This window comes from Ahaetulla prasina, chromosome 6, assembly GCF_028640845.1.
Source record: "Ahaetulla prasina isolate Xishuangbanna chromosome 6, ASM2864084v1, whole genome shotgun sequence".
NCBI classification, from domain to species: domain Eukaryota; kingdom Metazoa; phylum Chordata; class Lepidosauria; order Squamata; family Colubridae; genus Ahaetulla; species Ahaetulla prasina.
Genome location: NC_080544.1, coordinates 94198083 through 94225622, shown reverse-complemented (window position 1 = coordinate 94225622; position 27540 = coordinate 94198083). Strand labels below are relative to the sequence as shown.

The 27540-nt window shown below is 40.5% G+C and overlaps 1 protein-coding gene across 6 annotated transcripts in view; it reads left to right on the top strand.

Moving 5' to 3' along the window:
- Positions 1–27540, top strand: part of TNIK (TRAF2 and NCK interacting kinase) — a 365479-nt gene that overhangs the window by 310641 nt on the left and 27298 nt on the right. For 3 of the 6 annotated variants that reach the window (XM_058188108.1, XM_058188107.1, XM_058188112.1), the window contains 6 exons: positions 1263–1426; positions 3699–3796; positions 11550–11734; positions 16637–16766; positions 26156–26212; positions 26822–26986. In XM_058188108.1, the coding sequence (XP_058044091.1) occupies positions 1263–1426; positions 3699–3796; positions 11550–11734; positions 16637–16766; positions 26156–26212; positions 26822–26986 (799 nt within the window). The remainder of the gene's footprint in view (positions 1–1262; positions 1427–3698; positions 3797–11549; positions 11735–16636; positions 16767–26155; positions 26213–26821; positions 26987–27540) is intronic. The other 3 variants (XM_058188113.1, XM_058188110.1, XM_058188111.1) reach the window with 2 other exon arrangements.

Genomic DNA, 27540 nt, shown 5'->3' with positions numbered 1-27540 from the left:
AGTGAAGTTTTATCCATTGGCTCTTTTGACTCTACTTAATGTAGAGTCTACTTAATTTGACTCTACTTAACCTTCCAATTTTGTAGATTTCCTAATGCAATTTTTAAACATTATATTTGAAAGGGGATCTAAGGATCCGCCCCAAAATGATGTTCATGGTCTTCAGCCTCAGTTTGCTCCCTTCTGAAGAAAGAGGGAGCTGTGGCTTAGATGTTCATAGCATTAGAAACCAGAGCTATCTGGTTGTTATTCTGTTAGATCTAGGGATACATGCCATCTTCAATACCAAATATCTTCAATGAAAATTTGCAGCGTTGACCAAGAGAAGCATCAAAGTGTTCTCTCCAAGGGTGAAATGCTCCTGGTTCGGACCAGATCAGCCGATCCGGTAGTCCGAATAGGTAGTAAAATATTCTTTAAAGAAAGTAAAAAAAAGGCTCTGACGATTGCGCACCATGGCTGATCAAACTCTACCCACCGTGCGCGCTGTTCTACTTACCTTCCTTCCCACGCCTCCTTTTGGCGTGCACTGTGTGTCCGCACACACACACACCTCACATTTGGTGTGTAGTGCGTACTGTGCATGTGCGTGCAGTGTGCATTTGGCGTGCAGAGCGCATGCACAGCCACCAAACCATAACATAACATAACATAACATCAGAGTTGGAAGGGACCTTGGAGGCCTTCTAGTCCAACCCCCTGCCCAGGCAGGAAACCCTACACCATCTCAGTCAGATGGTTATCCAACATTTTCTTAAAAATTTCCAGTGTTGGAGCATTCACAACTTCTGCAGGCAAGTCGTTCCACTGATTAATTGTTCTAACTGTCAGGAAATTTCTCCTTAGTTCTAAGTTGCTTCTTTCCTTGATCAGTTTCCACCCATTGATCAGTTTCCACCCATTTACCAGTAGTAAACCGGTTCAGATCTCATCACTGGTTCTCTCCCACCTTACTAACTCACAAGAATCTTTCTAAAGTATTCATGAAATAGATGAATAGATAAAATGAGAGCCAGTTTGGTCTAGTTGTTAAGGCACCAACCTAGAAACCAGAAAATTGTGAGTTCTAGCCCTTCCTTAGGCATGAAGGCTGGCTAGGTGACCAGACAAGTGACTCTCTCTCAGCCCAACCTCACAGGGTTGTTATTGGGAAAATGGGAGTATGAAGTATGTTTACTACCTTGAGTTATTTATAAACAAATAATAAAGGTGGAATACAAATAAATAGGTACAAAACATCCTCCCTCCTTTCCTGTTTCTAGTAACCCAGACTTGCGGAGAACAGAGCCCATAATAGAAAATCTGATTCAGAGGACAAGCAGTGGCAGTTCTTCCAGCTCCAGCACCCCCAGTTCACAGCCCAGTTCACAGGCCGGCTCACAGCCTGGATCCCAAGCTGGCTCCAGTGAACGGAATCGAGCCAGAGGTGAGATTTCAGCCCATTCTCATACCTACAGTTTGTCCTCTTTCATTTTTGCTGCTTGATGTGCTCTACTCATTGGATTATCAACTGACCACCTGTAATGCTAGAAAAAATTTTCATTTCTCCCTGTGTCCTTCATTTTGTTTGTGTTTTGAATGCCTGCCTTCCTATGAAACACTAAGCCAGGATATTTTAGCCATGATCATTGAACAAGCAGTATCACCTTGGTTTGCTAATGATATTAAGCCATTGGGTTGATATGTCATGCTAAGCCACAAAGACGTGAACAACCTTACAGTTTAGCACATATGAACTGCAGAGAATGCCCACATGTTTCAGGCTTCTGTCCACCTCTAAACCATACTGGCCTCTCAAAATTTAGTAAACATTCCACAGGATCATAAATTTGTGCTTAACTTGTAAGTTGAGATGAGATCTCTAAAATCTCATCACATTTAGCTTGGGACACAAAAAGATGTCAGTTCCAAGGGGAAGGATGCTCTATGTTTTGAATGTTGAAGAAAAGGAATGCCACTAATGAGGAGGATGGGTCCCCATTTGCTATCTTCTCTTTCTACACAGACTGGAGAAGTCGTTGGTGGATGAAATAATCCTCAACCAAATAAATCCCAAACCACCACTCAACCTGGATGTCTTCCAATTGAGTGAACTAAGACAGTGGTCAAAGCTGGGAGTAGAATAGAATAGAACAGAACAGAATAGAACAGAACAGAATAGAATAGAATATCAGAGTTGGAAGGGACCTTGGAGGTCTTCTAGTCTAAAGGTGTTAGTTACCACCTTTAAAGCGCTCCATGGCATAGGACCGGGTTACTTACGGGACCGCCTGCTGCTACCGGTGATCTCCCATCGACCAGTGCACTCCCATAGGGAGGGTCTCCTCAGGGTGCCGCCGGCCAGTCAATGTCGGCTGGCAGTGCCCAGGGGAAGGGCCTTCTCTGTGGGGGCACCAACCCTCTGGAACAAGCTACCACCAGGTATCCGCCAACTCCCTGATCTTCGGACCTTTCGACGCGAGCTGAAAACATTTCTCTTTCATTGTGCAGGACTGGCCTAATGGGGTTTTAATAATGGGTTTTATTAGTTTTAAGTCTTCAACCAACTCTAAATTTTCCTTTTAAACTGGTTTTAAAAATTGTACTAATTGTTTTTACTTTGGCTGTAAACCGCCCTGAGTCCTTTGGGAGAAGGGCGGTATAGAAATTGAAACAATAAATAAATAAATAAATAAATAGTCCAACCCCCTGCTTAGGCAGGAAACCCTATATCATTTCACACAAATGGTTATCCAATCTCTTCTTTAAAACTTCCAGTGTTGGAGCATGTACAACTTCTGGAGGCAAGTTGTTCCACTGATTAGTTGTTCTAACCAGTGGTGAGATTCAAATAATTTAACAACCGGTTCTCTGCCCTAATGATTTCTTCCAACAACCAGTTCGCCAAACTGCTCAGAAAGTTAACAACCGGTTCTCCCAAAGTGGTGCGAACTGGCTGAATCCCACCACTGGTTCTAACTGTCAGGAAATTTTTCCTTAGTTCTAGATTGCATCTCTCCTTGATTAGTTTCCACCCATTGCTTCTTGTCCTACCCTCAGGTGCTTTGGAGAATAGCTTGATTCCCTCTTCTTTGTGGCAACTCCTTGAGATATTGGAACACTGCTATCATGTCACCCCTAGTCCTTCTTTTCATCAAACTAGACATACCCAATTCCAGCAATAATTGAAGTCCATACATCTGGAAGTGCCCAGACTGGTCTGAGGCCATAGCATAGCATCAAACTTTATTCCCTGATGGAGTGATTCCAAAATTGCACTACTTTCCAGCTCATAGTTGGTATTAAGTTAATAAATCCGACAAAGGGAAAAATCCTCCAAAAGTTGATTCCTCACGCACAAAACTTTGAAGATGTATTCCTGGAGGGAAAGTCAGTCTTGTGACCTCACTATTTTCATTTGAAGTGGTACAGCTCAGGAACAGGTTAAACTAAGCCAAACTTCCTGGAAAGGATCCCATTTTGGAGAAACCTGTATTACACAGATGTGACCAATAGCGAAATGTCAAATGTGTGAGAATGGAAAGAAGTGGGAGTTTCTCTCTGAGCAGCATGTACCCATTGAGATCTAGGCTCAGAAAAGATTATAGTCAGCCCCCAAGAGAATGGGATTTTCTGAAGCAGACCTTCTCCCCCCGCCTCACGCTCCCTCCCTGATTTGATCTTTAATCCTTTTTGCACTGGATTTCTCCTTTGCCCAGGAAATGCCAAGCTTGAAGGATCACCCATACTGCCACATGAACCAGTCAAGGTGAAGCAGGAAGACAGCAAGGAGATGACCCGGCCAAGTCGACCTGCTGTGAGTCCCATGTATTTTTTGTGATTGACATCTGTCATAACTGAGCAATGTATGCTGCTGCTTTTTTTATTTATTTATTTTATTTGATGAATCATCTCTCCACAAATTTTGTACAATTTGGGCTTTTTGGGGCGAGGGGGGGGAGAAGAAACAAGTATCTAATACACTTAAAGTATACTTCAAGTATTTGTAAGGTACTATAGTGCAGGTAAGTCCTTGACTTACAATCCCCAAAATTATGTTGCTAAGGGAGAAATTAGTTAAGTGACTTTTGCCCCATTTTATGACTTTTCTTGCCACATTGGTTAAGTGAATCACTGCAGCTGTTAAGCTAGTTAACGGTTTCCCTTTTGCTTGTCAGAAGGTCACAAAAAGGGGATCACATGACCCTGGGACACTGCAACGGTCATAAATATGAGTCAGTTGCCAAGCGTCCGAATTTGATCACCTGACCACAGGAATGCTGCAACGGTCATAAGTGTGCAAAAGAGTCATAAGTCAGTTTCTTCAATGCAGTTGTTACTTTGCACGGTCACTAAATGAGTTGTTATAAGTCGACTACCTGTACAGACAGACAGACAGTTGTCGGTCTAGTTTCTAATAGTTTGTTGAACTTGTTGTCATTGTCTGCACTTGTTTTTACTTTGGGGTTATTTTTCAAGAAATTCTGGCTTGGTTCAGCACAGGATGAAGCCCAGAAACCCAGTTCAGTGCCTTGATTTCTGACGGAAAGAAGTAGACAAGAAGAAATTTAATTAAATATCCCCTACCCTCTGGCAAATGTAAATTACCATTATTTTTGCTAGAAATTTCACAAAGGCGTGTAACAAGCTGACTGTGCCATTTCATACCAGTTTGATTTTGCTTTTTGACATTTTGTATTTCTAAATTGGAATAGGGTGTAGAAGAAATTACTTCGTTATTTTGTTTTTCTCTTTTTACCTTCAGTCATTTTTAGTTTATTTCTAACCTACTTCCTGATTTTTCTGACATTTTATTTTTCTACCTACACTCAGTTAATAAGTTTTGTTTTATTTCTAACTGGCTTGGTTTTTCTGACCTTATTATTTATTTATTAAATTTATAAATTTATTTTCCTATCCTGATCTTCTTTCTTTTGGTGCTAATTAATTCACCATTATACCGAAGCCTATAATAAAGCAACAGAGAAGGTCAGCAGTGTCTATTCTTGGTTCGTCATGCCCTTGCATAAAGTTATGCTTAAAGTCAAACCCTACTTTCTTGTTTGCTAACATCTAACAAAACGGGTTCTTGGTCATTGTAATTCCAGAGGAAAGATCTTAATATAACTACAGAAACCCTCTCTCTAAAAGGAGAAGTAGGTGTAAGTTGACATGTAAAACTTTTATTTAACTTGTCTTCTATCTCAATCTTTTTAACCCACTCAGGTAAGATTGGGGCATATTAGAGTTATAATGATAGTAGGAACCAAAATAAACTCTATATTTCTAGATTCTGCTCTCTCCCCCCCCCCCCCGGTGCAAATAGAAAGTCAGTTCTGACTAAAATATTGTTTATTGTCTCAGATATTTACTGAAATATGAAAATTTTACTTTCTCTCATCCTCTTTGGGCATTTGTGTAACAGGTAAAAGTTATAGGCAGATCTAGATTTTTAGGTTTCAAATTCACCATTTTAAGATCATGTGGTAAAAAGGCTTCAAAGCCACCTGAGAATAAAGGGAAGTGTCACCAGGGATATTCTGGTTGCATCCTGGGGTCTATTTAGAGCTCATGAGCTGAACCAGAGCTGCCATTCAGGTATCTTCTCTGCTTGAATATGTGCTTTTACTAATTACACAAACTAAAACTTAAATATTCATTATGTAAAGAAGCATGAGTGAGAACAAACAAAACTGTTCATTATTTGATAGCAGTGTTCCATTATTTCAGGTGTTGCCCCAAAGAAGAGGGAGTCAAAGCACCTGAGGGCAGGATAAGAAGCAATGGGTGGAAACTAATCAAGGAGAGAAGCAATCTAGAACTAAGAACTAAGAGCCATGGTGGCACATTGGTTAGAAAGCAGTACTGCAGGTTACTTCTGCTGCCTGCAATTTGGCAGTTCCAATCTCACCAGGCTCAAGGTTGACTCAGCCTTCCATCCTTCTGAGGTGGGTAAAATGAGGACCCAGATTGTTGTGGGCAATATACTGACTCTGTAAACCGCTTAGAGAAGGCTGTAAAAGCACTATGAAGCGGTATATAAGTCTAAGTGCTATTGCTATTGTTAAGGAGAAATTTCCTGACAGAACAATTAATGAGTGGAACAACTTGCCTCCAGAAGTTGTAAATGCTCCAACACTGGAAGTTTTTAAGAAGAGATTAAATTCATTTGTCTGAAGTGGCGTAGGGTTTCCTGCCTAAGCAGGGGTTGGACTAGCAGACCTCTAAGGTCCCTTCCAATTCTGTTATTCTATTCTATTTTATCTCATGGTTGCTGAAAGGAGAATTCCCCAACTCAGACAGAAGTGACATTTAGCTGCTCATGTGTTTTGGGTATGTGTGCTCCTTAAAGACCCTCCAACTTTTAAAAAATTCAGTAAATGCTATTTATTCCCTACCATTTGGAGTCAGAAAGACTACAGTTTTACAGGCAAAACAGGCATACCTTCATGTTAAAATACCCAAAAAAATCTCCAAACGTTACTTCCCTAAACATTCAGGAAACAAAGATCTACGTTAGTCATGTACTCTATCTAGACTGCATCATCACACCAGTTGTTCCAGTTCTGTAGTATTAGGGTATTTGGTTTTGGCTTTGCCTGGATCTAATTCTCACAATTCCTTTTTCCACACCTTCCAAACTATAAGTGTTTTTTAATCAGGGCAACCTGGTCTACCCAAATATGGGACAGAGCATACTGCTTCTGCTTTTGCCTTTCAGCCCCAATCCAGGAGCCTTCACAGGCAGTCACTTTCGTGACAAACTGTTTTTTGTATTAAATTTATATTTTGTTGTTGTTGTTAGTTGCGAAGTCGTGTCCGACCCATCGCAACTCCATGGACAACGTTCCTCCAGGCCTTCCTATCCTCTACCATCCTCTGGAGTCCCTTTAAGCTCACACCTACTGCTTCAGTGACTCCATCCAGCCGCCTCGTCCTCTGCCGTCCCTTTCTCCTTTTGCCCTCAGTCTTTCCCAGCATTAGGCTCTTCTCCAGTGAGTCCATTTAGATATGAGCCAGCAGTGGGCAGCAGCTGCCAAAAAAGCCAACACAGTTCAGGGCTGCATAAACAGAGGGATAGAATCAAGAACATGTGAAGTGTTAATGCCACTTTATAATGCCTTGGTAAGGCCACAATGTGGAATACTGCATTCAGTTTTGATCGCCACGATCTAAAAAAGATATGGAGACTTTAGAAAGAGTGCAGAGAAGAACAACAAAGATGATTAGGGGACTGGAGGCTAAAACATATGAAGAATGGTTGCAGGAACTGGGTATGTCTAGTTTAATGAAAAGAAGGACTAGGGGAGACATGATAGCAGTGTTCCAATATCTCAGGGGTTGCCACAAAGAAGAGGGAGTCAAACTATTCTCCAAAGCTTCTGAGGGTAGAACAAAAAGCAATGGGTGGAAACTGATCAAGGAGAGAAGCAACTTAGAACTAAGGAGAAATTTCCTGACAGTTAGAACAATTAATCAATGGAACAACTTGCCTGCAGAAGTTGTGAATGCTCCAACACTGGAAATTTTTAAGAAAATATTGGATAACCATTTGTCTGAGATGGTGTAGGGTTTCCTGCTTGGGCAGGGGGTTGGACTAGAAGACCTCCAAGGTCCCTTCCAACGCTGTTATTATTATTATTCTTTTTTGCTGAGTCCTTCCTTCTCATTAGGTGGCCAAAGTATTTCAGTTTCATCTTCAGGATCTGGCCTTCTAAAGAGCAGTCAGGGTTGATCTCCTCTAGGACTGACTTGTTTGTTTGTCTTGCAGTCCAAGGGACTCGCAGGAGTCTTCTCCAGCACCAGAGTTCAAAGGCCTCAATTCTTTGGCTCTCAGCCTTTCTTATGGTCCCAACTTTCACAGCCATACATTGCAACTGGGAAAACCAAAGGCCAGGAAGTATGTTCATAAATCCCAGATTGAAGCCAATTTAGGAAAATATGTCAGGATCTTTACTAAAACAGCTATTACATCAAAGATGATTGGTACCTTTATTATAGATTTTGTTCATGCAGGTTAAGAAGTACATTCCCAGAAGTATCATCTTCTTATATTCTGAAATTATAGAAAAGCCATTCACAACTCTTCCAACCATGTGAAGCTACTCTGAGACATGCTACATTGAACACCAGTGTATCTGTAATACACTGTGGATTAAAATTGTTGTTTTTATGTGTGATTGGAAGCCTAGAAATCGTAAGAAACGAAACATTTAGGCCCAGTTGGGGGTCCCTTTCTCTTGCTTGAATGATTTGTGAGCAGTAATTATGAAGCTCTACCTTTGATATTCAAATTATAATCTGGTTGCAGTTGAGAGTGTATAAGCTAATTTTTTTTACTATTTAATTCTCTAGTTGGATGATGGTGAGCAGACTAATTTAAAAGTAATATGATGTATTGCTGCAGGTAATTGGAAACAATCCAGTCAGAATGAATGAGTCATTCATTACTGGACTTTGAAAGGTATATTAGAAAAATATGCATGCTGCCCAAATATTAATTGGACTTGTTTTCATTTGGGGATGGGGGGTGGGGAGTTGACCTAAGTGTAACGCTCCCCCAAAAGGGCCACTGGAGTCCCGGTTCTTGCCCCACAGAAGCCTTCTCTATCCTACCCCCTTCTCTCCCTCAGGCTTGCCCCACAGAAGCCTCTTCTATCCTGTCCCCCTTTCTCCCTCAGGCTTGCCCCACAAAAGCTTCTCCTATCCTCCCTATTGCTCCCTCTCACTCCATCTCTCTTTCCCCAGGCCTCTTTCTCCATCTCCCCCTTAAGACTCTCTTCCTATTCTCTCAGGCCTTTCTTTCTCCCCCACACATCAAAAAAACCCTTCCTTCCGCCTCTCACACTCCGTCTCCTCTCTTTACCCTATTCCCTTCTCCTCCCCCCTCCCCTGGCTATATAAACATTTAAAACCAAGGAATTGATTTGTTAGCAATGGAAATATTTGCTTAGATTAGCCCAGAAATTAATTATGTTTGTTGGTAGTAGAAGCTATAATTGTAATTTTCTTTAATTGTATTAAAAAAAAAGAATACAATGGGGCATGGGAATACTGTATTCATCTGAAGAGTAGAAAGAAGAGTGCCAAACATTCATCTATGATTATAGTCCTTAAACTATTCATATTGGCTTGGTGGTGATGAAGTTTACTCTTACTGCCCATTATTTGAGCATGCCTTTCCTACACATTTCAAGGCACCATCCGTAAGATTTGCTCCTCCAATTTTTAGATTTGAGAATTTTGGCGGGAGTAGGTGTTCACAACTCCTAATTATGTCGTAATCGGGAATATTATCTTACTTGTTTGTCATAACTAAGAAAAAAATTTATGACTTTCAAAAATAGTTTTTTTTCTTAAGATACAGCAGTGGGTTTCTTGTTTACTTCAAGTTACCAAATATTGGATAAACGGATTGTTAACATTAGTTATATAATCATGACTTGGTTGGATCACTTTGTTGGTTGGGGAAGCAACAAATATAGTTAAAATGCACTTTTGAAAATGTGATACTTGGGATATGAGTTTCAAGATGCAGAAGATCTCCATTTTTAAAAACAATAATAAAAGTCCCCATTTTTAAAAAATGAAGTGGAGCAATTGCCAGCTCAACATTTGTCACTACTGTCAGATCTTCAGGAAAATTCTCTAAAATGCCCCACTGCCGACTTTTTCTTGAAAAACTGCCTTTTATGCCTCAGATTAAATAAACATCAGATTAAATAAAAATGTTGAGAATTCCTTGTGGGTAGGATTCACAATATTTTTGCACTGGGATAATTAATCAGTAATCATTGGTAGTCTCATCCTCACACTAATGAATTAAGTAGCTGTGTTTTTAAAGCAGAACAAATAATCCCGCATAGCAATGCTATGCTAATACATTGTAACTTCAGGATAATCTTTATTTTAATAAGCTTTTTGAGTTAATCAGGTTGGAATCAACTTGAAATGATCTTAGTTTAGGTTTTCTGTTTTCTGGCATTGTTATGTGCTGAATTTGATAGCATTGCAAAGTTTGAATTATTAGCTTCATGAAGTAAAACCTCAGTTGGATATTATTTATATTTTGAGACTTCTGATTTTGTAATGTCTTAAAATTTGCAAAGATTTACCTCTAATATGGAATGTGGAATTTGGGTAACTTTACATTTATAACTTCTGCAGTGTTTCAAAACAGTAGACATTGTAGTTTAAGCAATGAAAGCCAGATATTTGATTGATTGAAAATTCTCCCATTAATTGATTGTTCTATTACTATATCAATCTGCCCGTAGAGTTCAATATGCTTGAGATAGATTTTGTTCATGAAGTTTTACAAAATGGCTAAAAAGGTTCACAATTTGACCTGAATAGTATTAGCCTTGATGGCTAGAGGGAAAATTGCACTTAACTCTTTATCTTCCTTACACAATCTCTATAGACTTGACATAGTCAAACAAGCTGAGTGCAGAAGTATCAAAGAGAACTCCATTGAGACTGAATTGTTACTGTTTCTCTTATCAGGTTGTAAAGGACTATTTATTTTTGCTTTTAAGAGACATTCCAAGACATTTTACAAAAAAATAATAATTGTATGATGTAGGAAAAAACAAATGTAGCCAGAGGAACAAACAAACCAACAGTATAGAAACTTGAATTTTTTTTAATGAGTTTCTTTTTCCCTAATCTTTTATATCTGAGCAAATATGCTAATAGCGTCCTTAGTCGTAATATAGGGAGAGGTTGTAATAGAGTTGATTGCAATTGTTTCGATCATCTTGTGCGTGTTTAATACATTCTCTTCTAACTCATTTAATTAAATCTATTGTGCTTTTTATTTTTGCCCTACTGCTTTCCTTTGTGTGGCCATGAAAGCATGTAAGATTACAATAAATATCTCTGTACTGTTCTTACAACTTTTTGTCTCAAAACAACACTATTAAGATATAAATGGAGAACATTAAGTATTATATTAACTGGAAAATTCTTTGTGTCTAGTAATCTAGGTTCTAGTATTACGATTCATGGCCAATTTTGCATATGTATACATGCACATCACATGCACTCACGTGCACATATGGTAAAATGCACCCTGGTTATATCTTTTGTATGTCATTATGGATAGCAATAGCAATAGCTATAGCATTTAGATTTATATACCACTTCACAGTGCTTTACAGCCCTCTTTAAGCGGTTTACAGAGTCAGCATATTGCCCCCAACAATATGGGTCCTCATTTTACCCACTTTGGAAGGATGGAAGGCTGAGTCAACCTTGACCCTGGTGAGATTTGAATTGCCAAATTGCAGGCAGCTGGCAGGCAGCAGAAGTAGCTGCAGTACTGCACTCTAACCACTGTGCCACCATGGCTCATAAACACATGTTTACACGTAACTCGTATGTCAGCAGTTTGGTGTTAGGTTCTCAGTGAGTATAAAGCCAGGGTTTTGTACAACAAAATCTATACATTCCATAATATTTGCCTTCTATATCAGCTGACTGTTGCGTTTTGTAATCCTTATCCCATCCCTTCTATAGTTCAGGTGAAAATTCATGTTGCTTTCTGGGTTTTTTTCTTTCTCGTACAGGATCTGACCGCTTTAGCAAAAGAACTACGGGAGCTGCGGATTGAAGAAACTAACCGGCCTTTAAAGAAAGTTACCGATTATTCCTCTTCCAGTGAGGAGTCTGAAAGCAGCGAAGAGGAGGAAGAAGACGGAGAAAGTGAAACACAAGATGGCACCGTGCCTGTCAGCGACATCCCAAGGCTTATGTAAGACATTCTCTCTTGGTGAAGATAAATCCACAAATGCATCTCGTTTGGAACTGCTGGTTGCAATAATGTTTTATCGACACAATAAACATGGCAGCCCCAAACCTTTTTGGGTACCAGGGACTGGTTCCATGGAGAGAGATTTTTCCACAGACCGGAGGGTAAAGCATTCTGCCTGCATCCCATGGCTGGGGTTTCACTGGTTTGCACGGCCCAGTTTCTGGCATGCCACGGACTGGTGCCAGTCCACAGACCAGGGTTGGGGACCTCTGCTGTAGACTATTGCTGAAAAAAGTCATCCCCATAATGTATGCAAAAGAGTTCCCACCACATTAGGCCGGGAGCTTAGTCTCCTGTTCTCTCTTTCTGTCCAAAGAAAAGTGAACAAATGCACAACAGTAATGAAGGGACCCAGCAAGTAAATACATGTACTTTCATTAGATTGTTTGGTAAGGAATCACATGATGGCCGAAGGATGTAGATGAGCAAAATGGGGCCCTATAGTCACATAGGACCCCCATGCCTCCTTTTTTATGGGTCCTGGAACCACTTCTAAAGCCAATTACTTAAAACAGAGGGGCTGGTTTTCTGTCATTTTGAAGTAAGAGATGTAAGAAAACACTTCTGTATGCTGTAAAGCAGGGGTTTCCAACCTTGGCAACTTTAAGACTTGTGGACTTCAACTCCCAGAATACCTCAGCCAGCTAAGTCCACAAGTCTTAAAGTTGTCAAAGTTGTAGACCCCTACTGTAAAGCAGCTTCTCTGAATCAGTCAATCAATATCCCAAATTCCTCTCCCTTAAAAAAAAAACCAAAACCCAATGGGAATGCCCATAGATATATCCTGACTCTGTCTGCTTTACGTCATTCCTCCACCCCCTATTGCAGCCCTCTTGCTTTCCAAAATGCATTAAGTGCAAACATCAGCCAGCAAAGTTATTCCTCCTTCTAATGCAGATCTAGGCATTTTTATGGACCACAGGCTATATGTGGCCCTTCGGCTATCCCTGTCTGGCCTGCAGTGGCGGAGTGGTGGCGGCTGGACTGTAATGGTTGTAGCGGTGATGGCAATGACCCTTAACAGTCCCAGTTTCTCATGTGACTACTTGGGGAAGTGTCTTGGCCACACCTCCAATGATAAGAGGTTCATTGAGCAAGTTAGTTGAATGAGAGTTATTGCCCAGGAAGACTTAGCTGTCCAAGTCCTCTATTTCCACCTAATGCAATATTTATGAAATAGTGAATTTGGGCTCCATAAAGTATATTCTTTATGTAGCAACAGTCAATCCAGCCTGTCAATGGAATGTATTTCCGTAATACATTCTTTCTCATTTGCATACTGAGGAATTTGGGAATGCATCTTTTGAAAAATCTCAGGATTTTTTTTTTTTTTAAAGAACCCTCTCTGAGGTCTTCTGTATTTCAGCTATAGAGATTGTTACTTTATTTCGCAGGCACCACCTTTAATATTTGAACATGTCATTGCCATTTGCATCCACACACACTTCAGCGATTTCTTGCAAATTCTGAAGGCTGACCAAATTCAACAGTTCCATCCGGTTCATGATAAGAGCATCTTTTAATTTATCTTTCTATAAATGTTATCTGGGTCAATATCTGCCTTCAGGCAGAAACGTGCAGCTGTTGCTTATTTTCATTAGTCAACCAAAAGCATATGGCTCAAGTTTAGGCAGTTAGATAATTTGTATTTTGCTTAATGTGGTGAAAAATATTCTGTGTTGCAATTTTACGTTGGAGAGCTGTCAAAAATAAAAATGGCCCGGTTGGGACGTATGCACTTGACAATAATGATACCCAAGGGAATAACTTTGAAAATAGCCTATTTGCGGCAAGAATTGCCTGCCTGAAATTTAGTCATATAACATTAAATTCCTTATCGCTAATCCCATTCATCTTGCTTCTGCTGAAGGCAAGAAGAATCTCATAATATGAATTATAATGGCATGGTGAATACTTGAAACTATTACATATTGTGGGTTAAAATAGATACGATGATGGACGTGGGTGCCCCATCATTGGAGGTTTTTAAAAAGAAATTGGGCAACCATTTGTCTGAAATGGCATAGGGTTTCCTGCTTGAGCAGGGGGTTGGACTACAAGACCTCCAAGGTCCCATCTACCACCGGCGAGGTTAGCAAAGGTGTTCTAAAACATGTCTGCCAAATGTTGGAAATGTAATCAGACACTGGGCACATATTATCACGTGGTTGACATGTGCAAAGGCAAAAAAAAAAAAATTTGGACGAAAATGCATACAGGGTTAGAAAAAATGTTAAAGCAACATATAGATTATAAGCCAGAAATATTTTTGTAAGGCATAGTGCCAGAAAAGTATGATAAAGGGAATATATACTTAATATTGCATGGCTTGACAGCAGCAAGAATTGTATTTGCATGGCACTGGAACAATGAGGAAATACCTACAGAAGAAAGTGTAATTTAAAAAATACTAGATTATGAAGAAATGGATAGGTTGACATATGGATAGGTTGATAGATAAAGGATAAAGAAGATACAGAATATTTTCTTTTTTCTTTCTTTTTTTTATTGAAAGAGTTTTAAAAAAAAAACATTTTCCCCCCTTTTTTCCCCCCTCCCTCCCAAAAAACCCCCCTTCCCCCTCCTTCCCCCGGCTTCCCGGTCAATCACAAGGTATTGTTATGCATAAACCAAACATAGAATAAAATTTTTCCTTCCAATCCAATTAACCACATCCAAAGCTTTTCATCTCCCAACCCCCTCCCCATTACATAAAATAACTTTCCAATTATTCGAAGGCAGTCTGATATTTCTTAATCTGATATCTATTTTGTAGATAATCAATCCATTTTTTCCATTCAATTAAATATCTTTCCTGCGTATTGTCTTTTAAAAAAGCTGAGATTTTAGCCATCTCAGCCAAATTAATGACTTTCAGTATCCATTCTTCTATTGTAGGTATCTCTTCTTTCTTCCAATATTGTCCAATCAACAGTCTTGCTGCTGTTATTAAATTCAGAATCAGTTTAGTCTCAATCCCTGTACAATCCGTTATAATTCCCAAAAGAAAAAATTGTGGCAGGAACTTTATCTTCTTCTTCAGTACATTTTGAATAATCCACCAAATTCTTATCCAAAAGGCCTTAATTTTCTTGCAAGTCCACCAAATATGAAAATATGTAGCGTCATCACAATCACACCTCCAACATTTCGCTTGGATATTAGAAACAGAATATTTTCTAACATGGAACTAGGGAGAGATTAGAAACTGGATAAATATTATTATGTGTAAGCAAATTGACCCAGACAATACACTGTTCACAAAGCACTTATGCATGTAAAAGAAAAATGTATAAACTAAAAAAAAAAAGACCTCCAAAGTCCTTTCCAACTCTTTTATTCTGGTACTGTAATCAAAGCTCCTTTATATATGAGCATGATAGCTGTGCATGAATGAAAGGTATAGCTTTGATTGTGATGCAGTGGCCGACCTCCAAACCGGCTCACTGCTTCCCTGTAGATGCTGCTCCTGGTTACCTAGGTATGCCTGAAGGAGTTTTTAGCATCAGCTTGGAGAGACATGTGCTCTGATGTTTAGAGTAAAAGACGGATAACACTGGATACAAGTTTCCCATTTAAAGAGGCATCATCCAGTTCTCCTGTCTTTTCTCCTTGAAGTTTTTTATTTTATTTTATTTTATTTTATTTTGTCACAACAGTATATACAATCATCAATATAAACAATAACCTATCATGAGAGAAAAAGTATATATACCGTATATACTCGAATATAAGCCGATCCGAGTATAAGCCGAGGTCCCCAATTTTACCCCAAAAACTGGGGTAAACTGGGGACTCGAGTATAAGCCGAGGGTGGGAAATGAGGCACCTACCGGTTGGGGAAACCCTCCCTCCCTCAGCTGAGAAGGCTGGCGGCTCGCCCGCCCGGCCCTCACTGCACCGGCAGGGCTTCCGTCCGGTAAAATGTGAAAAAAAAAGAAAACTCGAGTATAAGCCGTATATACTCGAGTATAAGCCGAGGGGCTTTAAAAAAAAAAAACTCGAGTATAAGCCGTATAGACCCGAGTATAAGCCGAGGGGAAGTTTTTCAGCACAAAAAACGTGCTGAAAAACTCGGCTTATACTCGAGTATATACGGTAAGTAAAAATATGCATATAACACTATAATGAAGGGAACAATAGGACAGGAACGGTAGGCACTTTTGTGCTCTTATGCACGCCCCTTAAAGTCATCTTAGGAATGGGGTGAGGTCAATAGTAGACAGTTTTTGGTTGAAGTTTTTGGGGTTTTGAGTAGAGACTATAGAGTCAGGTAGTGAGTTCCAAGCATTAACAACTCTGTTACAAAAGTCATATTTTCTGCAATCAAGTTTGAAGCGGTTGACATTAAGTTTGAATCTATTGTTTGCTCTTGTATTGTTGCGATTGAAGGTGAAGTAGTCTTTTACAGGAAGGATATTACAATAGATGATTCTGTGTGTTAAACACAGATCATGTCGGATCTGTGAAGTTAGTTCAGAAAATAAATTTCATGGAGTGGTCAGAGTTGTATATGATTAGAATATGACTGGAAGAAGCACAGGACGAACCAAAAATGTCTTGTCAAGCTTTGTGTTTCCCTTTCAAAAAAAAAAAAAAAGATCCCAAGTTTGGGATCAGGACCTACTACTTCAACTGCTTTTTCAAGCAATAGATACCAAGAATGAGAGAGATCAGCACTTTGGGAAATTGAAAAAGAATCCTTTAGCTTCTGATCTTGATTTTCATATATCTTGGCAATTACGAACCTTTTTAAGGTTAATTTTTTTTTCTATAGTCGTCATGTATTTATCACGAGAAACCAACTGCTTTCTTTTTGTTTTGAAAACTCCTATTTTTCAGACCAACGGGAATGCCAGCCAACAACGAATCCTACAATCTAGGAATGGTATCGAGCCATGGTGGTCTGGAGCCCCCCCACCCTGACAAATTTAGCAGTATTTCAAGAGAAGGGACTTTAATGATAAGGGAGGTAAGTGGGTGGCAACAATTTCTTCTCTGCACTGTCTTTGAGAGATAATGTCTTCGTAGGCTATGAATAATAATTACACTGTGTATTCTGAGCACAGAGTGATTGATTAAGCTGTGCTGGTTTGCAGCTGATTAATATAATTATAACATCTAAACAAAAGATGTGTCTTAACTATAAACAGCGTTGAACACTGTAGGGCATAGCAAGGTTGTTTTCAGATCTTCATCTTCTTTCAAACTGACTTTAAAGCATGCAGTTTCCACACAATTGGTATTGTAAAAGTGAAACAGAAAGTTGGTTCATATACTACAAGTAGTCCTTGACATATCAACTGTTCATTTGAGGACTATTCAAAGTTGCAACAGCACTTTAAAAAAGTAACTTATGACTATTTTTCAGTTACAACTTTTGTAGCATTGCCATGGTCAAGGGATCAAAATTCAGATGCTTGGCAACTGGTTCATACTGTGCTTTTGTCCCAAAGTCATCTGGTCACCTTTTGACAAGCCAAATCAATGGGGAAGCCAGGTTCACTTAACAGCTGAGTTACTAACTTATCAACTGGAGTGATTCACTTAACAACTGTAGCAAGAAAGGTCATAAAATGGGGCAAAACTCATGTAACAAAAGTCTCACTTAACAATAGAAATGTTGGGCTCAATTGTGGTTGTAAGTTGTGGATTGCCTGTATATACTATAGAAGAGATTCTCAGTTGCTAATTTAGATTAATTTTAATTGTTATCACACCAATTATTATATCTTGGTCTATATTCAGAGAAAAAAAGGAAGACCTTCTGTAAAAGTCAGTGGTGAAAAATACACTTGTGGGGTTTTTTGTAAACATAATAGGGACTGAATAACATAATAGAGCTGAAGAAGCTTCTTGGCTGAGAAGCAAAATGTCTTCAAAGAAAAACCAGAAAGTCCAGTTGCCTCTTGAAAAAGCACCTTTGGGACAAACTTTTTTTTTTAAATTTACATTTATATCCCACCCTTCTCCGAAGACTCAGGGCGGCTTACAGTGTATAAGGCAATAGTCTCATTCTATTTGTATATTTACAAAGTCAACTTTTTGCCCCCCCCAACAATCTGGGTCCTCATTTTACCTACCTTATAAAGGATGGAAGGCTGAGTCAACCTTGGGCCGGGCTTGAACCTGCAGTAATTGCAGGCTGCTGTGTTCTAATAACAGGCTTCTTACAGCCTGAGCTATTACGGCCCGAACTTGACTAAGAATCTCCATAGACATAATAGGGACAAGACAATTGCACTAATGTAACAAAGGAGGACTTTGGTAAAAGTTATTGAAAGCTACAACTCTTCATGGGGTGCAATAATTAATATCCTGCCATTAACAGATGAACTTTTCCTAATATCTGGCAGATCATGATAGCAATAGCACTTAGACTTATATACCACTTTACAGTGCTTTACAGCCCACTCTAAGTGGTTTACAGAGTCAGCCTATTGCCTCCAACAATTTGGGTCCTTATATGTTGATAAGGAACCGAACTAAACATTGTCCCAAATGTGCGTTTTCAAAAGGCAACTGGAGTTTTTTTCCTTTGAATTTTTTTCCCTTCTCATCCAAGAAGCTGCTTCAGTTCTTCTTCAGTTCTGGAACTGAAGCAGAAACATTTTTCAAGCACCTTTGGGACAACCATGAACTGGATTGCATTTCCATAGGCATTTGCACCAAACTTCATTCGCTTGGGCTGCTTTCTGCTAAAACATTCCCTCCTGGAGAATAATACTGCTTTCCTCTCTTTGTATGAAAAGAGTAGGTTTACTTGATGATATTATCAAGACAAAAGGTCAGGTTGTAGGAGGCAAGCGAAGGCAGGATAATTTAGCTAAGGGCATGAGCCAACCCCTATTCTGTTTTGTTTTGTCCCACGGGGAAATATATTGATTCAGATCCACTCTATTTTATCCCATTCTGTCTTTCATTCATGAGTTAGTGCCAGTCCTCCCTCTTTTCTCTTCCTTCAAAACATTACCTATACATCGTGAAAACAATCTTGGAGAAAAAGAAAGGCCTTCTCTCTTTTGTTTCTTAAGCCAAATGGTTGAACAAGTGGAAGAAGATGATTCATGGTCAGAACTCCTATCTTAAGAAAAAAAAAAAAGGACAGCATCCAAACAATAAGGGAAAGATCAGTGTATCATTCACAAGTATACCTGACATCTTACATGAAGATCACCAGCACTGTCCAGTAATCGTCTGTGGTATTAAATGACCCACTTTCCTTTGTGAGAAAACAGTAGTGTTGCTTATTGTTGAAACCAGCTATAGTTTCTTTTTAGAAGCAAGCACAGACTGTTCACAGCTAATTTTATTTCTGGTACAGTGAGAGCATTGGCTGTTCTGGCCATATTCTATTGTCTTTTCATTGTGATGGCAGGATGATCTCAGGGTATTTCTCTTTTTTTTTTTACAAGTTTTTTTATTTTTTTTATTATTTTTTTAATAAAAATGTCAAGAACCAGTCCGAACTGGGGCAACCCACCACTGGGTTACAGTCTATCATTATTCAATTATTCTACCTATTTCTCATTATTACTTTCATTTTATCAAATAAAATGTATACATTAATATTCCCTTTATTGTTATCACTTATTCTAGCTTTTAATCATATCACCCTTTATTAAGAAGCTTTTTCTTTCTTTCCTGTCTAACCTCTAATCATGTCACCTGCCTAAAAAAAGAGGGGGGGGAGAATAGAGAAGGAGAGAGAGGGAAAAGCAACTCAGAGTAGCAACAAAAAAGAGGAATCATCCATCCATCATCTCTTGCCCGCTTCATGTTTTGATTGCTATGCTTTAAAAGAAAGAGAAAAGCGAATCAGAACAACAATAAAGATGAAAATCATCTACCCATAGTCTCTTGTCCGCTTTAATACTTTAATTGCTATGCTTTTTTCTTTTTTTAGGGGACACGGTGGCTCGGGGCTAGGACGTTGAGCTTGTCGATCGAAAGGTCGGCAGTTCGGCGGTTCAAATCCCTAGTGCTGCCGTGTAACAGGGTGAGCTGCCGTTACTTGTTCCAGCTTCTGCCAACCTAGCAGTTTCGAAAGCACGTAAAAATGCAAGTAGAAAAAATAGGGACCACCTTTGGTGGGAAGGTAACAGCGTTCCGTGCGCCTTTGGCATTTAGTCATGCCGGCCACATGACCACGGAGATGTCTTCGGACAGCGCTGGCTCTTCGGCTTTGAAACGGAGATGAGCACTGCCCCCCAGAGTCGGCAACGACTAGCACGTATGTGCGAGGGGAACCTTTACCTTTACCTTTCTTTTTTTGACTTACCTCCCACATTCCTTTCTTAAGTCTCCATCTATATCTATTTCTTGGATGTCCAATCTAAGTGTTCCTCCCACCTCTACCCTCTTCTACTGCCTAGTTTGTAAAATTTCTACCGAGGCCCTTGCCTCCATTCCAAACATGTCTTCCGACACTCTTAATATGTTTTAGGGTATATCTCTGTGCAGAGTACATATCCATGCAATTGTCAAGCTACTCGCTGGCACTTTCTCTACTTTGGAAATACCTCAAAATGGTAATAGCAAACACATCTTCCAGGACTCACAGGTTATGTTTAAACATCTGTTTTCACCTTGTAGAAATGCACAGGTAGACATGGAACAGAGCATCCATAATGGGAAGGAGAAAATATAGGTGGCAAAATTGTCACCTAAATAATAGTTTTAGGCATCTAGATTTTCAATCTAGATTCTCTGACTGTGTCAATAATCATCTTCTAAGTCTTAAGCAGTCCTTCCCCAATGCAGTTTACTAATAGAACTTGATTGTTCTAGAAAATGAAAGTTCTAGTATTTTCCTCCTCTGGATTTCGTTGGCAGCACCTATGTTTTAAGGTCTGCTGATAAAAGACCTGCTGTAAAACATTATGGAGGCATTATTATAAGACATTATTAATAGGAATTTATGCTCCGAATCAACAACAAGAAATTTTTTTCAAGTTTTTACATAAAAGAATAGTATTTTGGGATTATAAATCATATATATTAATGGGTGATTGGAATGGTGTGTTGGATACTCAAAAAGACAAAAAAAAAAGACCTGCTGTAAAACACTCTCTATGAAAATCTTCTAATTTACATATCCTTTTCCGTCTTTAAATATGATTCTTGTGCAAATTAGACATAAGATACTGACATAATCCAGATGGTACCGTATATACTCGAGTATAAGCCGAGTTTTTCAGCACATTTTTTGTGCTGAAAAACGTCCCCTCGGCTTATACTCGGGTCTATACGGCTTATACTCAAGTTTTTTGTTTTTTTTAAGCCCCTCGGCTTATACTCGAGTATATACGGCTTATACTCGAGTTTTTTTTTTTTTCACATTTTACGGACTGAAGCCCTGCGGTGCAGTGAGGGGGCGGGCGGGGGAGCCGCCAGCCTCCTCAGCTGAGGGAGGGAGGGTTTCCCCAACCGGTAGGTGCCTCATTTCCCACCCTCGGCTTATACTCGAGTCCCCAGTTTACCCCAGTTTTTGGGGTAAAATTGGGGACCTCGGCTTATACTCGGATCGGCTTATATTCGAGTATATACGGTAGTGGAGAAGGTCTCCCAACCTGTTGACATAAAATGTGAGCTGTACCAAAATAGTACAATAGGCAAAGGTAATGTAGTGAGCTGGCTTCTTTTCTTTTCGTTCTTTCTTTTTTTTTCCCCTTCCTTTCCTCTTTCTTTCCTTCTTTCCATCCTTCTTTCTGCCTTTCCTTCTTTCTTTCTTTTTCTTTCCTTAATTCTGTCTTTCTCTTTCTTTCTTTTTTCTCTTTTGTTATTTCCTTCCTTCCTCATTAATTTTCTTTCATTCTTTCATTAATTTTCTTTCTTTCTTCATTTTCTTTTTTTCATTTTCTTGCTTGCTTGCTTTCCTTCTTTCCTTCCCTTTTACCTTCTTTCTTTCTTTCTTTCTTTTTCTTTTCTTCATTCTGTCTTTTTCCTTCCTTCCTACCTTCATTTTTTTCTTTCTTTATTTTCTTTTCTTTATTTTTTTTCTTTCTTTGCATTTGGCAAAAATCATGTGTGAAATTGCACTTGTGTTATCTGTGTAGTCCTTCTCTTCCTTTTTTTTTCCTCAAAAGTGTCTGAAAGTGACCTTAAACTTGATGAGATTTGAGAACCATGCTGTGATGAGTGCCTCAGATTTCTATTCCCCACCCCCCCAACATCTCTCTCTCTGTCCTCCCCTAAATAAATCGTTGCCCTCTGATTAAATTGAGACTTTTAAGAATTGTGGCAGATGCCGTTTATGCAGCCTGGGGTAATCTCTTTCAGGTACATTACCCTGCTCTAGAGTCTTTCCTTAATAAGTGACACATTAGGCACAAACAGCAGGTTGCTGCAGCTGTAACACACTGCTGACAATTTCTGCCAGACTTGTAATTCAGCTAAAATAGCATCAACTGGCTTTCTTTCTCTTTTTCTCTTTTTCCCCTTTTTCATTGCCTGCAGAGACTAGAAGGAAGAACGGACTTTTTTTCCTTTTTGCTAGATTAGATTGCATTTCTCCAACGGCAGATGGAAGTGGGGGAAGGGAAGGGATGTTGTAATGGAAACACCTAAACTTCATTGAAACTAATATGCAACTAAGCTTATGTGCTCTGTGGCAGGGATCTCCAACCTTGGCAACTTTAAGACTTGTGGACTTCAACTCCCAGAGTTCCTCAGCCAGAAAAATCCACAAGTCTTAAAATTACCAAGGTTGGAGACCCCTGCTCTAGGAGACCAAAAAAAACTTACTAATCTGTGCATCTCAACTTAGAGTAGCCTGCCTACTCAGGGGCTGCCACAAAGAAGAGAGAGTCAAGCTATTCTCCAAAGCACCAGATGTAGGTAGGACAAGAAGCAGTGGATGGAAACTAATCAAGGAGAGAAGCAATTTAGAACTAAGTAAAAATTTAATTGTTCTCCTGAAGTGAGAACAATTAAATTGGTGGAACAACTTGCCTCCAGAAGTTGTAAATGCTCCAACACTGGAAGTTTTTACGAAGAAATTGGACAACCATTTGTTGTTGAAGTGGTGTAGGGTTTCCTGCCTAAGCAGGTGGGGTTGGATTAGAAGACCAGAGTTCCTTCTAACTCTGTTATTCTATTCTGACCACTGTGAAAAAGAATTAGCTTTGAAAAATGGCCAGAGGTTTTGGTGAATTCCAGATTACATAGACCAGAGGGTTCAAGTTACCAACACCTTCTGTTGGTGGTGGCCACACGAAAAACTGGTGACTGGTTTTGTTTGATTTTAAAGCAAGTATTAGTGCAGAGATATACAATGTGACGCTCCAGAGCTGGACACGACTTCTGAACAGCCAGGTTATACGCAAATGCAAGGCTTTCCAAAAGTATTGCCAACTGGAATGAAGACGACTGAAAGGAGAAGATATTAAATCAATGGAAAGCAATCTTCTAAGCAATATGTACTTAGAAGCCTGGTTTCATATAGCGCATTAGAGACCCAAGGGTGATCCCTAGTTTCTCTGTTAAGACATAGTCTAACCGGTTTTAGGTGCAAGCAGAGACAGGTGTGGGCTTCAAAAATTTTAGCAAGGGGTTCTCTACCCGGTTGCTGGGTAGGCGTAGCCATGGTGGGCGTGGCCTAGTCAGACTCCTGCACAATGGCAAGTGGGGTGTTTTTGCCCTCCCCGGGCTCTGGAAGCTTTCCTCGAGCATCCGAGAGGGCGAAAACAGCCTCCATTTCTGGCCTTCCCAAACTTCCAGTAGGCCCATTTTTTGCCCTCCCCAAGCCTCTGCGCGTGCGGACCCAGCCAGGAGTGGGATTTGGGGGTTCTCCGAACTGCACAGAATTTAGCTAGAGGTTCTCCCGAACCCCAAGCAGCGCACTCCTGAGCACAGATCCCTGGATGTCAGGAGAGGAGAGGAGATCCAAAGCCAGTTCTATACAGCTCATTTAATAGGCAGTGAGTGGAATTCATGCAAACTTTGCTTCTGAAAAGTATTAAAATGTAATACTTTTTTCCAAACCAATTCACCGAGAACATGTAAGAAAGGATATTATCGCTCATTTACTCAAGGAATCCTGGCATGATTAAAACTGTACAGCAAAAGGAACATAAAATTCCAGGCAACTTTCCAGCCCAGATCTGAATGAGCTCCCCACCTGCTTCTGAATACCTAGAAGGAACCAAAGATAAGTTATCAGACAGCAGATGTTAGCTTAGTCCAGTGATGGCAAATCTTTTCGGCACTCAGTGCCAAAAAGGTTGCACGGAAATGTCACACGCACGCGAACTCATTGGGCGCCATGCTCCGGAAAAGCCGAACATCCAGGTTCTAGTGCGCATGTGCACTCAACAATCAGCTGGCCGGCACGTATGCACACGCCAGTTTTCGGTTTAAAGGAAAGCTGATTGTCGCACGTATATATGCGCCAGAAACCTAAAAGATAAACAGGCAAGGCCGTATGTGCCGGGCGACATGGCTTTGCGTGCCACTCTGGGCACGTGTGCCATCACAGGCTTAGTCCTTTTCCTGACAATATTTTTTTTGTGACTGAACTTATGCTGTACACAAAGCCAGGAGCGGTAACTTCTGTGTGGGATCACATGCTGCACTGTTTTTTGAGCTCCGAGGACTGGATTAATATCATCACCAGACTGTACAAGGAAAACATTTTGGCCAATTTTTAGGGAGGAAATGTGAAGATTTTGAGACCAACCCCCTTACCAATCTCCCTGGAGGAGATTGTATCATTGATAGAAGATCCCCTCGTTGACATGAAGAAGGGGAGAAATGTAGTTATATAGTGAGAATAGAGAGGTTCATTTACTTTTAAAGTCCATTTAAAGTAGCTTTTCCAGTTGGGTCCCCTTCTGAGATTGCCTTAAATTCTCATACAGGTACTCCTCAACGTATGACCACAATTGACCCCCAAATTTCTTTCGTTAAGTGAGACATTTATTAAGTGAGTTTTGTCCCATTTTACACCCTTTCTTGCCACCATTGTGAATCACTGCAGTCATTAAGTTAGTAACACGGTTGTTAAGCAAATCTGGCTTTTCCATTGATTTTGCTTGTCAGAAGGTCGCAAAAGGCGATCATGTGATCCCAGGATACTGGGATCCCAGGATAAATATGAGTCAATTGCCAATTGTCTGAATTTTGATCACGTGACCGTGGGGATGCTACAATGATCGTAAGTGTGAAAAATGGTCATAAGTCACTTCTTTCAGTGCTGTTGTAACTTTGAACTGTCACTAGATGCACTGTTGTAAATCGAGGATTACCTGTCCTAATCTGGTCATCATAGACCAGGTAGGCTGAAGTATTATGAAGTTGAAGACTAGTTTGTCTGGAGGACAGCTAGTTGGGGAAAGCTTCGGTAAAGGAAATTTTAATATTATCAGTCTGAGAATGTAGCACGTATTGGATATTACTATATTTCCCATGGGATAGTTGGTCTGTACTGTTAAGCATTGTCAAAATTGAATATCACCACCTAAAGATAAAAAATGAGACAAAATAATTATGTCAAGCACATTTTAATATGCCTTCTTATAAAGTCAGCACATTCTTATCTTACATTAACAGATACTGTATAGAGCTGTGATGGTGAACCTATGGCACGCATGCCACGGGTGGCATGCAGAGCCATATTGGTGGGCATGCGAGCTCAGCTCTGACAGCTGATTTTCGGGCCTTCTGGGAGTAGGTAAACAGGTTGTTTCCTGTCTTTGGAGGGCCTGGGGGTATGTGAGGAAGGCTCATTTTTTTGTTCTCCCCAGGCTCCAGAGCCTTTCTAGGAGCTTGGGAGAGCGAAAATGGCCTTCCCTATCCCCTCTCCAACCCCGAGGCCCTCCGGAGGCTCGAAACGGCCCGTTTGCCAACTTCCGGTGGGACTGGAAGGCCCGTTTTTTGCTCTTTCCAGGCTCCAGAGCCTTTCTAGGAGCTTGGAGAGGGTGAAAACTACCTTCCCCACCCCACCCCTGGAGCCACGAAATGGCCCATTTGCCAACTTCCGGTGGGACGGGAAGTTGGCAAACAGTTCGTTTCCGGCCTCCGGAAGGCCTCCGGAGGGGTGGGGAAGGCCGTTTTCGCCTTCCTCAGGCTCCTAGAAAGGCTCTGGAGCCTTGGGAAGGTGAAAAATGGGCCTACAAGGCCCACCATGCCATTGCGGGCCAAAAGTGGGGGGAGTGCAGGGAGAGCGCACACATGCTTGGGGGGCATGGTGCATAGAATTATGGGTGTGGGCACACATGCGCACAACACCCTCCTTCCCCACTTCCCCCGCTTTTGGCACACGATGGCAAAAAGGTTAGCCATCACTGGTATAGAAGATGGCAAGCATATTGTGATGAAACTACATTCAGATCCACATTTTTTCCCATTTTTTCCCACCAGTTTATTTCTAAAATTATCTCTGGCCCAGTAAAGAAGCCCAGTGAATTTGCAGTGAGGGCAAGTATGACACTAGGCTACACTTGCAATAACCGTGCTATCGGGGCACAGCTCTAGTGGTACGAGAATCCTGAGATCCTGATGGGACACTTAGTCAAGCTGGTCTGTTTGTGCCAATCATTTCTTTGAAAGCTCTATATCCTACAGTCAGCACCTCTGCTCTGGTTGTCAGCTGCCATGGAACCTGTAGGCCTTTCCAGATCGACAGCTTCCAAACACCTGCTTTAAACATAAAAGCCATGTTGACTCCACTGTCCTTATAATGATCTCTTCTGCATCCTTTCACCTACCCAATAGCCTTTCCCATTGGTATAAATTTCTAGATTCACGGTCTTTAAAAAAAGAAGATCATAATCACCTTTCTTCTGATGTAGAAGCATGCTGCCACCAACTCTCTGGGCTGTGAATTTATTTTGTGTTGCATGCCCTCCTAATGTCACCTTTGTCGATAGTTGCCTCCTGCTGCATGTTGTATGTCAAGAAGCCGGGGTCTTGTTTCCGTGCTTGCTTAAAAGTGTGGGTTGATATGGCAACCTTGGGTTGTGTTTTTTGTCTTTCCTTCTGCAATTCCTCCTCCTCTTCTTTTCCATTTGACTTGTGTCTCTGCAGACTTCTGGTGACCACAAGCGCTCAGGCCACCCAGCCAGCAATGGCTTTGCTGGCCATGTCAACCTTCCCGATCTAGTGCAACAAAGCCACTCACCTGCGGGCACGCCGACTGAGGGCTTGGGGAGAGTCTCCACCCATGGGCAAGAGATGGAGCCAGTGGCTGAAGTAGGTAGCAGAGGCCCTTTGGGTTTTAGACACCTGTCTCTTTCCCTTTGTTTCGCTTTGTAGCATTCTGTTTTATAGAGGCACCCTTGAGTGGGAGCTGTCCTGCTCTTTTCTTAATTGCATTCTGTATTAAGATGACAATCTCAGCCGTACTTCCTCTCTTGTTACAAAGGGATGAGAAAGAAGCTAGAATGCTCCCAAGATAACAATCGTTCCACATGTTGGTAGCTATAAAACCCCTCCAAATGAAACAGGACGTATATTATAGAAATGGCAATCATTACTACTTTTGCTCAAACCTTCTCGTTACTGATCATGCTGTTGTGGCACTAAGCAGCATTTTGGAGAAATTCCAAATCTTCCAACAACCATCACTGTGTGTTAGAAATACTGATGTTCAGTGCCATATAGTTACACAGGAAAGAACTGCAGTTCTTGCAATATTTAAGCCATTACCGTTTGTGAAGCAGAGTTTTCAGAAAAAGAGACTAGAGCTTCATTGACCAGTCTCACGCTTTTCACGGAACCACACATTATATTTTTTTTGATTGATT